Source organism: Artemia franciscana, chromosome 7, assembly GCF_032884065.1.
Source record: "Artemia franciscana chromosome 7, ASM3288406v1, whole genome shotgun sequence".
In the NCBI taxonomy this organism is placed as follows: Eukaryota; Metazoa; Arthropoda; class Branchiopoda; order Anostraca; family Artemiidae; genus Artemia; species Artemia franciscana.
Genome location: NC_088869.1, coordinates 28,127,478 through 28,143,559, shown reverse-complemented (window position 1 = coordinate 28,143,559; position 16,082 = coordinate 28,127,478). Strand labels below are relative to the sequence as shown.

General features: G+C 35.1%; 1 protein-coding gene across 1 annotated transcript; it reads left to right on the top strand.

Moving 5' to 3' along the window:
- Positions 1–809: 809 nt before the first annotated feature.
- Positions 810–16,082, top strand: LOC136029102 (RNA-binding protein 7-like). The gene is made up of 3 exons (XM_065707169.1): positions 810–896; positions 4,820–4,926; positions 13,403–16,082. Exons 2-3 carry the CDS (start codon positions 4,843–4,845, stop codon positions 14,270–14,272), a joined length of 954 nt encoding a protein of 317 aa, XP_065563241.1. The 5' UTR covers positions 810–896; positions 4,820–4,842; the 3' UTR covers positions 14,273–16,082.

Here is a 16,082-nt window from a genome sequence, read left to right as displayed (position 1 = left end):
TTGAATTGGTAACATGTAAGTACTCCATGTTAACAGCATAATATGACCTCGAAGCATTACAGACTTTAGAAAGATGATGAAAGGGATTAAAACAAACCAGCATTATGATCAAATATATCAAAACCACTCTCGATGATCAAATTGCGTAATGAATAAAATAATCAAAAAGAAAATAAAGAGAAAATCAAACAGTAAACCGTAATTTCACACATATACTATATTTTCATTCTCTAGCAACAACTGCCCTTATTATACACTTGTGATTTTATTTACCTGCAACAACGAGGATAATTTTTCACAATTGTGATATATGAACCTGTGTTCAATTTTCTGATAAAATGGGACAAATAAATAAATTTGCATTAATTTTTTTTTGTAAAATCTTTGAAACACTTAAAGACTAAAACTTTGAAAAATATGTCCCTTGAGCAATTACTTTGGATCGGCTTTGTGCTGCAGATTTATATGCGGCAATTTGATTTTTATAACACATAGCTTGTCCAGATGTATCAATAGCCTCTGCGAAAGAAAACAGGGTGCAACTCTCAAAGACCTTTTTCATGCCGTAATTTAGACTCTGATCCATTACCAAAGTTTTATTTACTGTGCACGTTTTCCTTGAGGAACTGAACAATAAAAATTTGCTGTAACAAAGTTCTTTGAAACCACATGCGAATAAAAGTCCAATATTAGTCTCTATAGTAATTATTGCGGCAACATAACGCTTTCTGACGGGAAAATATTGATTGGGATATTCCGCGAATCATATTATATAGCCAATTCATAAAGTGGGATTTTGCGGAAAAAAGGGACGATTCATTATGGTGGCGCTATGCAATAATTAATTTCGCAAAGCATTTAAATTCATACTTTCACATGATTTGCGGATAGAGAAGGTTTAGTTGACCGAAAATTCATTGTATTTTTTTTTTCTGGGAGGCTTTAATAGTTCTGTTTGATTCTATTTGATTAACTTTAGTCTTAGTAGTTAAAATTCTAATTTAGGCACGTCTTGCTGTTCTAAAAAAAGTTGTTGAACTAGTAAGCCTAATGGTGCCAATTTGAAAAGATGTGGGAGAGGGGGAATGGATTTTTCAGCTATTGTGAAAATACACAAAATAAAATTAACTTTAGAATGGGAATGGGTCACTTATTTTAATGAAGTTATGAAAAATGTAATTTTAAAAATTTAAATAGGCTAGGCTAGTTGCCAGTTGGGCAAACTCACTGATTTTTGAGATGGTTTAGAAATAGATCCATCTTCAGAATTACCTACCTCCACTCCCTCTCCCTCTAGAGGGACCCTGACGATAGATGACCTTTAAAAATATGTATGTTATAAAAGTGAAACCTCTAGAATTTAACCCCAACCCCAATTTATAAGGTTTTAAAGATATACAAATACATTTCCTAATTTTGAAAAAAACATTGATATGGCTCAGAATTCTACTCAAATAACAAGAATTGCATTTTCAGAACTTAAGGCAGAGAAAAAGCAACTTGCAACTAAAAATTAAAGTAAAATGTTGTTTTGTCAAAATTTCAATAGGTATAGACCTGTCCTTTAGGCAAATTTCAGGGCGCTCTAGATTAAGAAAGAGTAGAGGTGGGTACTTTAAAATACCTTCCTGGGATATACTTTAGCCTGTAGACCCATCCCCAAAAGTTTCATTTTCCTAACCTAACCCCTTTCCAAGATAGCAAGAAGTCACTAAACTAGAATTTTACCTTAGAATTCTATCTTGAATCCAAACATAAGATTCATTTACATTTCAAATTTACTCCCTCCCCCTTGATGGTTAAGTATATAGGTCACCCAATTGTTGGGTAGCTAGTCACTAGGCTATATCAAACAGTTTAGTTAGAACTATAGACAGTAAAGGTTTAGTTTCATTACAAGTGTTCTAAACTGAAAACTATGCTGTGAAGCAGCATAGTTTTCAGTTCAGAGCACTTAGAAATGCTAATTCTAGAAGTACATCCATTTTTGGTTAATCTTCCTCCTCCATGGGGTAAACTAAAAATGTGTAGTAAAGTGTGCAGGGTTTTGAAGCCAAGGGAAATGTTGGGGTTGTACAGTATGAATGAATTTATGTTTGAAATACTATTTCCCTTCATCACTGGTAATTTCTATATAGTGGCACATCAAAAGATAATTAAAAAAGACTTACATGTCTATTAATCTGAATATCAAAAAATCCACTTTCACTTTCCAGTTGAAACTAGCCATTTAACTGTTAAAACAGAGCAATTAGTCAAATATTATGTTTATACTCTGTTGATTCAAACAAATGCCTTCCAATGCAATAGAGATTATACAGTTTTTCAGTTGAGATTAAATTTGTTTTAAAAGATTCTTTGACTATTACTTACGTGAGAGACATAATTGGAACGGATCCGCTCTATTTGGGGGAATTGAGTGGGGAGGGTTAATTCTGAAAAATTAGAAAAAATGATGTATTTTTAACTTACAAAAGAGTGATCAAATCTTCATGAAACTTCATATTTAGAAGGACTTCATAACTCAGATCTCTTATTTTAGATCTCAACCGGATCTAGCGTCATTGGGGGGAGCAGTTGGTGGGGGGGGGGGCGGAAATCTGAGAAAATACTTAAAGCAGAGAGATCAGGATTAAACTGGATGGGAAGAATAAAAACAAGTCTAAGATACATGACTGACATAACTGGACCAGATCCGCTCTCTTTGGTTGAGTTGGGGGGGGGGTGTAATTCAGAAAAATGAGGTATTTGTAACTTACAAATGATCTTGAGTGATCAGATCTTAACGAAATTTGATATTTAGAAGTATCTTGTGCTTTAAAGTTCTTATTTTAAATCCTGACCAGATCCTGTGACATTAGGGGAATTGGAGGGGGAAACCGGAATTCTTGGAAAATATGAAAATTGGGGTATTTTATCTTACAAATAGGTGATCAGATCTTAATGAAACTTGATATATAGAAGGATCTTATGTCTCACATGCTTCATTTTTGACTCAAATTGGATCCAGGGACATAGGGGGTTGGAGCAGAGAAATAGAAATCTTGGAAAATGCTTAGAGTGGAGAAATCGGGATGAAACTTGATGGAAAGAATAAGCGCAAGTTCTAGATACGTGATTGACATAATTGGAATGGATCAGTTCTATTTGGAGGCGCTGGGAGGTGTTAATTTGGAAAAATTAGAAAAATTGAGGTATTTTTAAATTAAGAATGGGTGACTGGATCTTAATGAAATTTGATATTTAGAAAGAATTCATGTCTCAGAGCTCTTATTTCAAATCCCGACAAGATCCGTTTACATTGGAGGGAGTTGGAGCGGGAAATTGGAAATCTTGGAAAAACACTTAGAGTGGAGGAATCGGGATGAAGCTTGGTTGATTGAATAAGTAAATGTTGTAGATACTTGATTGGCTTAACCGTACTGGATTCGCTCTTTTTGGGGGAGTTGGGGGGAGGGGTTCAGTGCTTTGGGGAGTTTGGTGCTTCTGGACATGATAGGATGATGAAAATTGGTAGGCGTGTCAGGGAGCTGCACAAATTGACTTGATAAAGTTGTTTTCCCAGATTCGACCATCTGGGGGGCTAAAGGGAGAGGAAAAATTAGAAAAAATGAGGTATCAGTAACTTAGGAGTGGGTGATCAGATCTTAATGAATTTTTATATTTAGAAGGACATTATGACTCAGAGCTCTTATTTTAAATCCTGACCAGCATTAAGCCTCTTATTTTCCTTTTAAATCAATCTATTGATTCTTAGTATTTTGTTAGAGCTCATTTCCTTGTGAGCTCTTGGCTCTTAGCTTTTCTGGCCCTCGTCACAAGTGCCATATGAGCTCTTAGCTCTTGTTCTTAAATCTGATCATATCAGACATGAACATTGAAAAAAGGTTCAAACAAAAATTGAAAGTTCTAGTGCCGTTTTTAGTGGTAAAAAAGGTTTTGCAACAGCAAAGTGGCGTTTTCTACCCTTTTGGGCTGAAAAACAACAATTTTGTCCCAAAGACTATTACATTAATTCCTCATCCATAAAAAGTAAACTGTCAATATAGCCTATACATCAATTTTAAAGCTTCATTTGACTAAGTGTTTAACTTATGGCTGAATAATATTATTTACAGCATGTATGCACATCATCTATTATGGAGGGAGACTGGTTAATTTTATGTAGTTGGGGGGAGGGTGACTAAAGAGCATTTTTATGCTAACTTTTTGAGGCTTCAGATAAGTTTGGAATGAGGTTTGGGGGAGGGGGTAGAAATTAATCTTTTTTCACAACTGAAAGTATTTTTGAACTAAGCCTCTTACAAAGGTGCTGCAGGGTGGTACCTTGCCTTTTACTGCATAAATTAACTGCAACAAAAGGTCACATTCATGTTCTTACTGACACTAAAGGTGGAGAGGTGGGTTGATCATGAGCTGTCATTATTTGACTTAAGTCTCTTGCCAACTGAAAAGTATAGAGAGGAATAACATTTAATGCCTCAAGGGTTGACTATCTTGAGTCAACGAGGGCGTCTTCAGGAAGGACAATTTCCAGGATCAAAAAATTGCTAAGCTTGTCCCATTGCCCATCCCAAGAATTCCCTCGTGGCTGCTTTCCTCTGTAGGCTGAAGGGTCAAAAGTGAGCAAGATTTTCACAAAATTTCTGCTGACATTCACAGCAGATGATTATGATTGCAAATATGGCATTGTTTTAGTGTGAAGAGTGTACAGTTACTTTTAATGACAGTTCTTATAGGCTGAGGGAGCACTTACCAATGTGTATGAACTTGCTTAAAGGCACAGCTGAGAAAGCATTCTATTTTAATTTTTGTTCAGGTTGTCTGGCTCAAGTTTGTTAGATGGATGAAGACTCAAGAACACTGTTTGTTGCTAGTCTCCCAGAACAAGTGACTGAAGATTTACTCTATGAGCTGTTGCTTCAGGTTTGTATTTTCCTGATATTAGAGTCACACCAGTATTGTAAAAATTGATTAAAAAAAGATCTACTTTCAGGGAATGTTGAAATTTGGTATTTTAATGTTGAAAAAAACTTCACTGTGATGTTTTGATACTGTGATGAAACTTTGATGTTGAAAAAAAAAAAATTTGGTATTGAAATGGGGAGTGTTGGAAAGCTTGAAACTTGGGCAATCCAAACCTATAATAATTTAAAATTGAAACCACCAGAAATTACTATCAAAGAATACATGAGACCCAAAACTAACAAACTAAAATAAATGACTATACAAAACATAAAGGTAACAGATGCTGATAAAGGTGAATAAATAAATCCTAAAATAAGTAAAAATTACATAGCATACTCAAGTCCTAATTAAAACAAACAAAAATTACTACAACCAGGGTTTGACTACTGCCCTATTACTATAATAATCATTTATTGATATAATGATTAAGATGACTGGAAAGAACTAATGAAAATTAACTGAATGTTTAATGTATAATGACATTAATTCATGGAAATCTTAGTAATTTAAAACATTATTCAGCTTTGAAAAGCAAAAAAAAAAAAAAATGCCCTATTACTATAATAATCACTAACCACTATTATAATTAACATGACTGGAAAGAACTATTGAAAAAAAAACTGAATTTTTGATATATAATGTTATTAGTTACTGGAAATCTCAGCAGGTCAAAATATTACTCATCTGAAAAAAAAAAAAAATTGAAGTACATTTTGTTTTCAGTATAATGCAAGATGATGCAATAGGCTTTATAACTTTTACAGTTAGGGAGGGGGTGGCCAAACTCCTGTTTGTAGTAATTTTTTCTTCTTGAGTCCGACTTCAGAATTCAATATAATTTTTACTTGTTTTAGAATTTATTTATTCATCTGTATCACCATCTGTTTTCTATGTTTGACGTGTATATTTAATTTATTTTTTGTTTGTTTTCGGTTTCATATATTCTTTCGTAGTAATTTCTGGTTGTTTATGTTTGATATACTATAGGAGTTTATTTCTGCTCGCCTTAAGTTTAATATAGCTCTTTGGTTTTCTTTGGAAACCTTCTTTTTCAGAGAGGTTTTAAAAAAATTAGTTTCCATTTGCTATTGATTGCCAAAGTTTTAATACTGTATAATATAACGAAGATTTCTTTGGTTTTTCTGGTTTTTGATGAAGCTTAATAAGTTAAATTTGAATTATAGTAAATCTTGCTTTTTATTGTATGGTAGGAGTTCAAATTATTACCCTTGGATAGACAGACTTAATTTTGCTGATATGAGTATTTTAAGAATAAATTGTACAAAATATCTAGGAGTTTTAATTGATGAATGTCTTAGTTTTAGAGAACATATAGATTATATTAGTTTTAAACTCAATAGGAATGTTGGTATTTTAAGGAAGTTGAAGTACATTTTCCCAAGAGATATATTAAGAACACAGTATTATTCCTTAATTCATCCTTATTTGCTATATTGCTGTACTGTTTGGGGTAGTACATATCTTTCTCATCTCTATCATATTCGAGTTCTGCAGGATAAAGCGCTTCAAGTGTTATGCAGTGTTGGTTTCAAAGACTTGGTACAAAAGAGGCATATAGATTGCAAAATCTTGCTTTTAGCAGGACTTATTACTTTTTATCAAAGTCTGTTTATACATTAATACTTTCAAAGTTGTTTAACAATATGTTTTAAAAGAATGTTTGAATTTGGAAGTGATATTCATACACATTTTACAAGACAGTCCAATATAATTTGTCGTCTGCTTGCTATTACCTATAGATTTCAGTTTTCTATTCAGCATCTAGGACCCAATGCATGGGACTGTTCACCTACGACTTTAAGAAACATGGATAATTTTCGTGAATTTCGGTGGTAATTAAAGCTATTTTGCCTTAATATTTATGGTTTCGATAGTTGAGTGAACCTCAAGTGGAGCCAATGTGTTGGTTTTGTTTTAGATGATACTAGTCAAGTGGTTTTAGTTTCTTTCTATTTTCTCTTTTTTGTCTTTTATGAAGTATAATCCTGTAACGATCGAAATGCAAGGTAATTGAATTATTTTCTTTTTCTTTTCTTTTTTTCTTTTCTTTTCTTTTTTATTTTCCTCTCCTTTTTCGTGTTGTTTTTATTTGTATGTGTATTGGGGTTGTAAGCCCAAACAAGCTGTGCTTTGGGCCATTTGCTTGTTTTGTTTTGTTTATTTATATTACTAAACCCATCTTTCTCTCTTTTGGCTAAGAGTTAAAATGTGAGAATCTAATTTAAATTTTTAAGTTGCACTAGGTGATCTGAGTATTGGCTTTGATTGTAATAATTAGCATTATTGCATAAATTCTGTTAGATTTAAAATGAATGTCTTAATGGTTCTTGGACTAAGTTTTTCTATTCAACAGTACTTTATAGGTAATATACTTAAACGAATCTCCCTGCAAAAATGTTCAAAATATTCCATATGTTCGAAAATGGAATAAGAGTATGAATATATGTGTATATGATATACATAAGAGACATCTCTGAGTTCTGTTTATTTCTGACTCTTTCAGCTTTTTTATTTATGACTTTCATGTGAGTGTTTACTAGGAATGCTGTGGAAAGAATATTATTCTGACATCCTTGATATACATAAGGGCTTTTGATTGAGCTTAACATCCCTCTCCACATTCCCTGGAAGGTCAAACTTAATATCATGGCCGTTTTTTTGTATATTTCACACACGCTGTTCTGACAACCTGGATGCAAGGAGTGTCTTTTGCTTTGTTTTTGAACATTCCACTCAATAATCTCTGAAAGTTTTGACTTATTATCCTTACTGTTCCCGAGATATCGCACATACTATTTTAACAACTTGGATACACATAGTATCTACTGATTTAGTTCAATATTCCCCTCAACTTTCCACGAAAGTTTCAACTAAATACCATGAGCTGTTCCTGAGATATTGCAGGTAGAGTGTTTTGACAACTGGGATCCACATAGTATCTTTTGAATAGATTTAACAACCCGCTTAAGATTCACTAAAAGTTTCAACTTCATGCCCCTAGCTGTTCCTGAGAAATTGCACACACACTTTTGACAATCTTGATGCACATAGTAGCTTTTGATCAAGCCCAACATCCCCTCAGCATTGCGTGAAAGTTTCAACTTAAATACCGGTAACTATTCTTGAGGTCAATATTGATACACCCAGATACGCCATTTTGACAACCTGGATGTGCCCAGTGTCGATTTAGTGCAACATCCTCCCTCGACATTATCTGAAAGCTTATACTTAAAACCCTTAACAATTCCTGAGATATCGCAGATGCGCCCTTTTCAGCTCTAGAATGTACAAGGAGTTTTTAGATTTAGTTCAACATTGTCTGAAATTTCCAACTTAGCCATTCCTAAGATATTGTAGATTATCCCTTTTGACGATCTGGATGCACTCTGCCATTTTGACAAGAAGGATTCACTAAAACTTTTGATTCAGTTCAATAGTTCTAGTTGTAACAGTAGGAATGGCAATAATATTTGGAGTCTTAGTCGCAGTCGCATCAGTCCTAGGAGTAATACTCGCAGTCGCAAGTAGTAGCCGTCGGAGTCGCAAGTTCTTGTATTCACAGTCACTTGTTGCACGTAGTCGCGGTCGCAAGTAGTCTTAGTCACAGATGTAAGTAGTGAAAGTCGTTGTTACAAGTAGCCACAGTTGCAAGTACTCGTAGTTGCAGCAGTAGTAGTAGTGGCCCTGGAAGTTTCAAAGTTAATACCCTTAGTCGTTACTAAGATATTACTGATACATTCTTTTGATAACCTGGATGCATATAGTGTCTTTTATTTAGTTTCTGTCATTGATCATATGTCACAGTGTCAATGATCTTGTTTGGAAATTTGGCAAATTGCAAAATTTACAGCTCTTGCCCGGAGGGTGGTTTGTGGGGGGGGGGGGCATGACTGGCGCCTTGACAAGAATAGGCTGGGTATAAAAGGTTGTAGCTGTTCCGGTGTTGTGAAATGGTTTAGGGTTTCTTTTCCATCATAAGCTCTTTCCTCCGTCCCCTTTCTCGAAAGGGAAGTCCTGCTTGCGTCGTCTCATAGTGGCTCAAGGGTAGACCTCCCATGAGTTTGCCTAATCAGAACCGTAATTGCAAACGGCACTGCTGGTTGATGTTGAGGATTGACGTCCTCGATTAAATTATCGCCTAGTAAACAACACAGCGTTTGCACTGGATTCTAATGGATGGATAATTCTTCTGGATTCGGTTTGTTTTTGTGAACTGTTTTGGATAAAAACTTCCTGGCCAAGTTATCTCATATGGGGTGCCTGCCCATAATAGTATAATGTTTGTAGGGATGGATATTTTATGAGTCGAAGGTAATAGGTTTGAGATTGCTTGTGCAGGGTTGTTGATAGAAGACCTTCATTAAGTTTGGAAAACCATTTTAGCTATTTAAGGAGTTTCAGAAACTCATATCCTAGGGGTAGGATTTATGGCATTGGGTGATATAGAATTTATTTACATGGTCTGGAAGAATCGGGTCAAAAGGCAGGGAGAAGGGCTCATGATGAAAAAGGAAAATGCTAAGTCTTGCTTAGGTTGGTAAGGTATTACTAACGGAGTGCTAGTTACTAATCCTATGACTAATAAATGCAAGGTACCAGTCATAGTAAAACCCAATTGATGGAGACAGAAGTGACTCAGATGAATTTTACGTAAAACTACAGGAACGAATAGACAGGAGCCCAAGTAGAAATGTGGTATTTTATTAGGGGATTATAATGCCCAGGTAAGAAATAGGGATAGATAGCATCTTAGCTAAGGTAAATTTGGTGTGGGAAAAGAAAATAGTAAGAGTTATAAACTTCTGCAAGTAGGTATAACAATCTAGTTATAAACATTACAGTATTTGATAAAAAAAAGTGGCTTATAAGTTAACATATTACTCACATGATGGTAAGGTGGCCAACCTTTTTGATTATGTTATTGTAAACCGAAGACTGACAGGATTGATACAAGATACCCGGGTAGATAGGAGTGCTGTCATTAATGTTTATAGTAATGATCGCCATCTAGTAGTGTCTAGGCTTAATTTAAAGCTAAAATTTAGGAAGGCTAACTACCTTCCAGGAAGGTAGGCTGAATTTATAGCTAAAATTTAGGAAGGGCAACTACCTTCCAGGAAGTTATGACGATGGTAGGTAACAGAATTAGGATTTGAGAGAAACATTCAAGGAATAGATGAATATTAAGCTTGAGAGTCTAAAATGGTACACTGTAGAAGATGAATGGAATAATTAAAAAAAAATAGTTTAAAGTAGCTGATGGTCTTAGAGAGGAAAGTTAGAAACACAGCTAAGAATATTAGCGAAAACGCTTTGTTTAGTAGAGAAGAGGGGCTTGTACAAAAAGTTGAGTGATAGATCATATGAAAATAATTGGAAAGTAGAGAGAGCATTAAAATATGGATTAAGGGAGTGGTAACTAGAGGCCTTGGCAAAAATTGATGAAGATCTGAAAAATGCAGCGAGGTGGCAATGTGAGGTGGAATGCTCAATCTGGACTTCTCCCAGATAAAGATGGGAAAAAGCTAAAGCGAGATGGGCAGAACATTTTGAGAATGTGCTGAGCCATGATAAAGTTACAGGGAATAATATAGAAAATAATGGTAAAGTTTGTCACCCTTTGGAAGCAAAGGAAGATTTATTTTGAGGAAGAATTAGAGGCAGTACTACAAGAATTAACAAAATAATAATTCCTAAGGTGTTGATTGTGTGGCAAATGAATCTTCGAATATGGCGATCGTGAAGTTAAAGATAAACCACTGAAGATTATAAATCTGACTTTTGAAAAAGGGTAAGTAGCTAGCGATTTTCGGAAAACTTAAATTAAACCCCTTCATAACAAACTTGGTAAAAGTGAGTGTGGTATTATAGAGGCATTAGCTTGGTTTCTTTAGGAAGCAAATTACTTAGTACGGGGTTACTTTTTAGGCTTAGGGGCGTTATAGATAGAGTTTTAAGAGAAGAACAGTGTGATTTTATGAAGGGGAGAGGATGTATCGACCAAATTTTCACTCTTAGATGAATAATTAAACTCTTCGATAAAGTGCCTGAGTCAACAGATCCTTTAGTCCTCAGTTTTATAGATTATGATAAAGCGTTTGATTCAGTCGATAGGAATGGTTTAGTAAAGATCCTATCCTTGTGTGGTATACCAGATAAATACATTAAAGTGATTAGTGCTATGTATGACAAGAACATCGTTGCAGCTAAGATAGGGATTGAGGTTATTAGTGGGTTTCGTATTAAATCAGGAGTTAAGCAGGGTTGTGTTCTATCCCTATTGATATAGATGATTTTGATGGTCTTTGTCCTAAGGAACATGTCAAGGGTTATGGAGGAGCATGGAATCAAATAGGAAAGTAAAAGTTTCTTGGACCTAGATTATGTTGGTGATTTGAGAGTGATAAAAGGTTTGCGTGTGATAAAATAATAAAAATGTTAGCAAACTGAATGTTTTTTGGAGATTTTGAGAGCTCAGGGTGCAAGAATAGGTTTGAAAAATAATGTAAACAAGACTAATCTCCTAAGTTGTTTTGAATAGGAATAGTTGAAGGTGAAGAAGTGATATTGGGTAACGGGATGATTGATCAAGTGGATAGCTTCACTTACCTATGTAGTATTATTAGTAAAGATTTTGGATGCAGTGAAGATTTTGAAAGTAGAATAGCCAAGTCCCAGGAAGTTTTTTCACAGTTGAAATAAGTTTGGAAGAACAGTAAGACAAGCCTTGGAGCCAAGGTTAGAATATTAGAAGTTTAAGTAATGACAGTGGTCAAACATGGTTCTGAAACGAGGGAGCTCCAAAAGACAGAGGAGGATTTGCTAGATGGTTTCTGGAGGAATTGCTTACGGATTCTTTGGGCACCTCTCTGACAGATTGTATTTCAAATAGTAAGCTGTCCGAAAAATGTGGTTCTGTCCCGCTTTTTAGGGTCACAATGAGAGAAAGATTGAGATGGCTCGGACACGTTCGGAGGATGATTGGTTGCCCCTTTGTCCTTCTTGACCAACCATGTAGGGCAAAACCAAAAGCAGGTTGGTCCATGACTTGAATAGGAAGAGGTCGTAATGAAGGATTTAAGGGAAATTGGAACTTCGTGAAAGGGTTTAAAAATATTGGGATGGAGATTGAGCCTACATAGCGTATTGGCCTCAGGTGGCTTGGTGCTGCAGTGAGTTATTAATAGTAGTATAGTTATTTGAACCTTTTGACCATTTTGAATGGAATAGCTTTTTCAAAATTTCGATCAATCTTGCGGGGGGAGGTGCATTTAAAAAGGTTTGTGTAGACTGGTTGCTCTTAGCAAGACCGTCTTTAGTTTTAATCTATTGAAGCCTATCGCATAGTAAAATACGTTTAAAGATTCCGCTGCACCAAGGTAAAAAGCTTTCTCGTCAGGAGGGGGGTGGGAATCATACTTTCCATGTTTCGTGGTAAAAAATTTGAATTTTATCAAAAATATATTCGCTGCTTAAACTCCCTTTCCACAAAGAATAAGTAAAATTATGCCACAAGAAAACCATGTTGTTGTTTTTTTCAATCTAGTGTCGTAAATTGTCTTTGAATTTTAAATATTAATTGTTTATGTGTCGGCGCAAATTCCAGTATTCCTGAATAGGAGATGGAGGGAACACTTTTGTCCCCCTCACTTAGTGGCTTGAACGTCTTCTGTTGCGGTGAATTCTTAACAGTTTCGCGATTTAAATTTTAAAAGATTTAATCTTGTCCTCGCTATCTATAGTTCTTGTGTTCTTCAGAAAGGAAAGTAACCAAGTTTTCTGAAGAATCGCAAGTTATTGTCGGACAATTTTTAATGAATAGGTTGCTATAGCACATATTAGTTGGTGGCTAATGCACAGGACATAGCATGCATGATTTATTTTTATTTTTTTGAAAATAGTACTTTTCTCGTTTGATAGTACCTTTGCTAAGAAAGTAGTGACTTCAATCGTGTAGGAGTGGTAGCCATGGGAGATCTCTCCATGAATATGGACTTACAGATGACAGTCTTTAGGCGAGAATGGTGGTCAGATGTTTCCTAGGGGGAGGTCGAATCGGGTGAAGTGTATTTTTAGGCTATAGTGTTTATTTTTCCCTAAGAGAGGTTCCTGTAGACCAAAACTGAGAGAAAGTTCTCCATCACCTTTTTCTTCCTGTGTGCTGTTATGTCTTTTGTAACAATGGGTTCAACTTGATATAATTTACTGACAATTTTTTGTATATATTTTTTAAGTTATATTTCGGCTAGTTTTCTTAACTTCTTCACTCTGTAGTGTCGAAATAAAAAATAGGAAAGAGAGAGCACACACACTCTCTAAATATATTTTTTTGTCGTCCCCATCTTTGAATTTTATAAGTAACACTTAATATTGAAGTGACAGGTTATCTATTTTGCACATGGTTTACTTTTAGGCTGGTCCAGTGGAAAAAGTGACTATACCCAAGGACAAAGATGGTAAGCAGAAAAATTTTGCGTTTGTTCAATTCAAGCATGAAGAAAGCGTCCTCTACTCGGTCGAACTTTTCCTCACTACCACTCTCTTTGGGAAGAAGATAATTATGAAACCAAGAGAATCCAGAGGTCAGAATAGTTTATCAACACCGAACAAAAGTTTTACACAAGATGCAAGGAATGAACATCTAAATCAGATCGAGAATGAACGACTGCATGCAGGATATTCCTTCCCAGGTCACCACATAAACTATTCGCAAGGTGGCTTTTTTCCAAGTCCTATAAGAGGGGCAATCAATGTACAAACAACATTGACAGGAAGTCACTCTTCCCCCTCATTTATGCCTAGATTCCCAAATGAATCGGGTGCTCGTATTCCTTTTGGTAGAAACGACTTCTATGAACTAAATTCGCATGGCGATCATCAAAATGGGGGCATGTTTCATAGGCATCCAGAGAGTAATAGAGGGCCCATCTATAATGATGATAGGTATCGCGAACGTGACAGATATAGACACGAAGAGAAAAACAGAGGGTATGGGCATAGTAACTATGGGTATTCTGAACATGGTCATCGATACGAAGAAAATGCAAGAGACCAGATACATAATGACAAAAGATATTATGAACGGGATATGCGCCATCAATTCAGTGATAATAGTCATCCTGACCAGAACCATAGAAACGGAGAAAGTCGTTATGAAACTGAGCGGCGTGATCGTGGTCGTTACAATCAGCATGAAGAACGTGCTAGGAATGTTAATCACGGGATGAGAAGACCTGAGCAATTCGCAGGCTCTGGGAGACATACTGAGAGACCACGATGGTAGCCTTTTGAGCTGGTTAAGTTAAAGGGATTGGAACTTCCTACTTTAATATTTTAGAGTAGGCCCAGATTATTAAGCAAAAATAGAACATGTGCCTGTGAAATTATTTTTGTTCCCTTGAAATTATTATATAATCAAGAAATGACCAAGGAATGTGTAAGAGATGGAAATTCGTACTAAAAGAAAGAAAAAAATAGATTGCAATATTCCGTGTATTTTATGCTGAAAAGAGGCGACATTTTTTACCTGTACTTGGAATAGGAGGGAATTATCCTTCTACATAATAGATATGTTCAAGAAAAAGAAGAAAACTATGCAGGAACAAAAAACCTATACATAAGCTGTTGATTGTGATCTATAGACTATAAAAGGGCAAAAAGAAGAATGCGTATTCATATGCATTTGTTTAACCATTATTGACTTGATTAAATTGAAGAATAATCATGTAAAGACAGAATCGAATTTGTTTTGTTTTTATCATTTGAAAACAAGTGCTTATGAATATGACGTACTCTGAGGCCCAAGGGACAAAATATTGTCATTCATCATCCCCTCTACGTCCAGCATTATTTCCTATTTCTGTTTTAGTGTGCTATGATTATTTATAGCCTATGCTAGCCCTAATTAGTTGTCTTATATAATTCAGATACAAGAATATAGCCACAGATAATAAAGGCTAGTATTGAGAAACGCCATGGGGAGGTGCCAGTATTACTTACACTCGGTAACCCTGTGAGGTCTAGGATAACAGGAGATGAGTTGCGTTATTTTATTACTGATTGGCTGTTTTTTTTAACCTACCGTTTATATAGAATTAGATATCAAGCATTACATTGATTTAGATAACCAGATCGCCTCAACTAATACCCGAGCCACATTATTGTTACAGTTATGGATTAAAACGAAATTACACACTACAGCGCTAACCTATGTGATGAATATGAGAAAAGATACAAGACACAGTATTAGTTAACAATACCTTGGAACAAACTAGTGTTGATGTAGGCTTTCCAAATCAATGTCTAGTCATTTCACTGTTCCAGTTTTGTCGTACAGATGTGGAGATAGAATTATCAAGAAATGCAAATCATTCATGAATCTTTTTTTCTTTAAATATACGACTAGTTCGACCCAAGCATAAGACATGACCAGATAGGCTATTTTTGTTATTTTCTACAGGTTACTCCTGAGAAATTAAAGTTAGCTGGACAAGTAACCTTTTGAAGTTGAATCACTATAATATTTCTTTTCAAGCAGCATCATTTGGTAATTATCACCTAGCGGCTTAAGTATTGGACATGATTGGATGGGCATTTGTTGTTGTTTTTGACAGGTTACACCTGGGTAATTAAGGTTAGCTGGACAAGTAGCCTTGTGAAGTTGAACCACACTGTAATATTCCTTTTAAAGCAGAATCAATTAATAATTATGAAAAGAATCGTTGCTACTCTCTGCAGTCACTTGTTATGTTAAGTGAGTGCTGAATTTAGTTTCAATTATTAGTTTATGTAATACTTAGCTATGTAATCCGTTCACTTCCTCATTTTGTTTTCAAATAATAACGTATTTGCATCTATTAAAGTGGTTTTGTAGTGTTTTTGTTTGAAATAATATTGATTGTGACCTATGAAAAACGCTTTATGAATTTCAAGGCAGACTGCAAATATAAACAGTTTTAATTGTTGTTTTTGCCGTGTAGGAACATTTGTTTTGAAATGTACCTACTTTGTCATGTCAAAGAGTATTATTACCTTGTTTTTGTAAGGATGTATGGCTTGGATTTTTTTTTATTAATAAAAGTTAGCATCTAAGA

What these genes read in the sequence shown, in the direction of transcription:
- LOC136029102 (XM_065707169.1), top strand. Translation starts at nt 4,843, where the DNA reads ATGGATGAAGACTCAAGAACACTGTTTGTTGCTAGTCTCCCAGAACAA. An exon ending in TCTATGAGCTGTTGCTTCAG is followed by an intron (nt 4,927 to 13,402) that starts GTTTGTATTTTC and finishes GTTTACTTTTAG; the next exon opens with GCTGGTCCAGTGGAAAAAGT.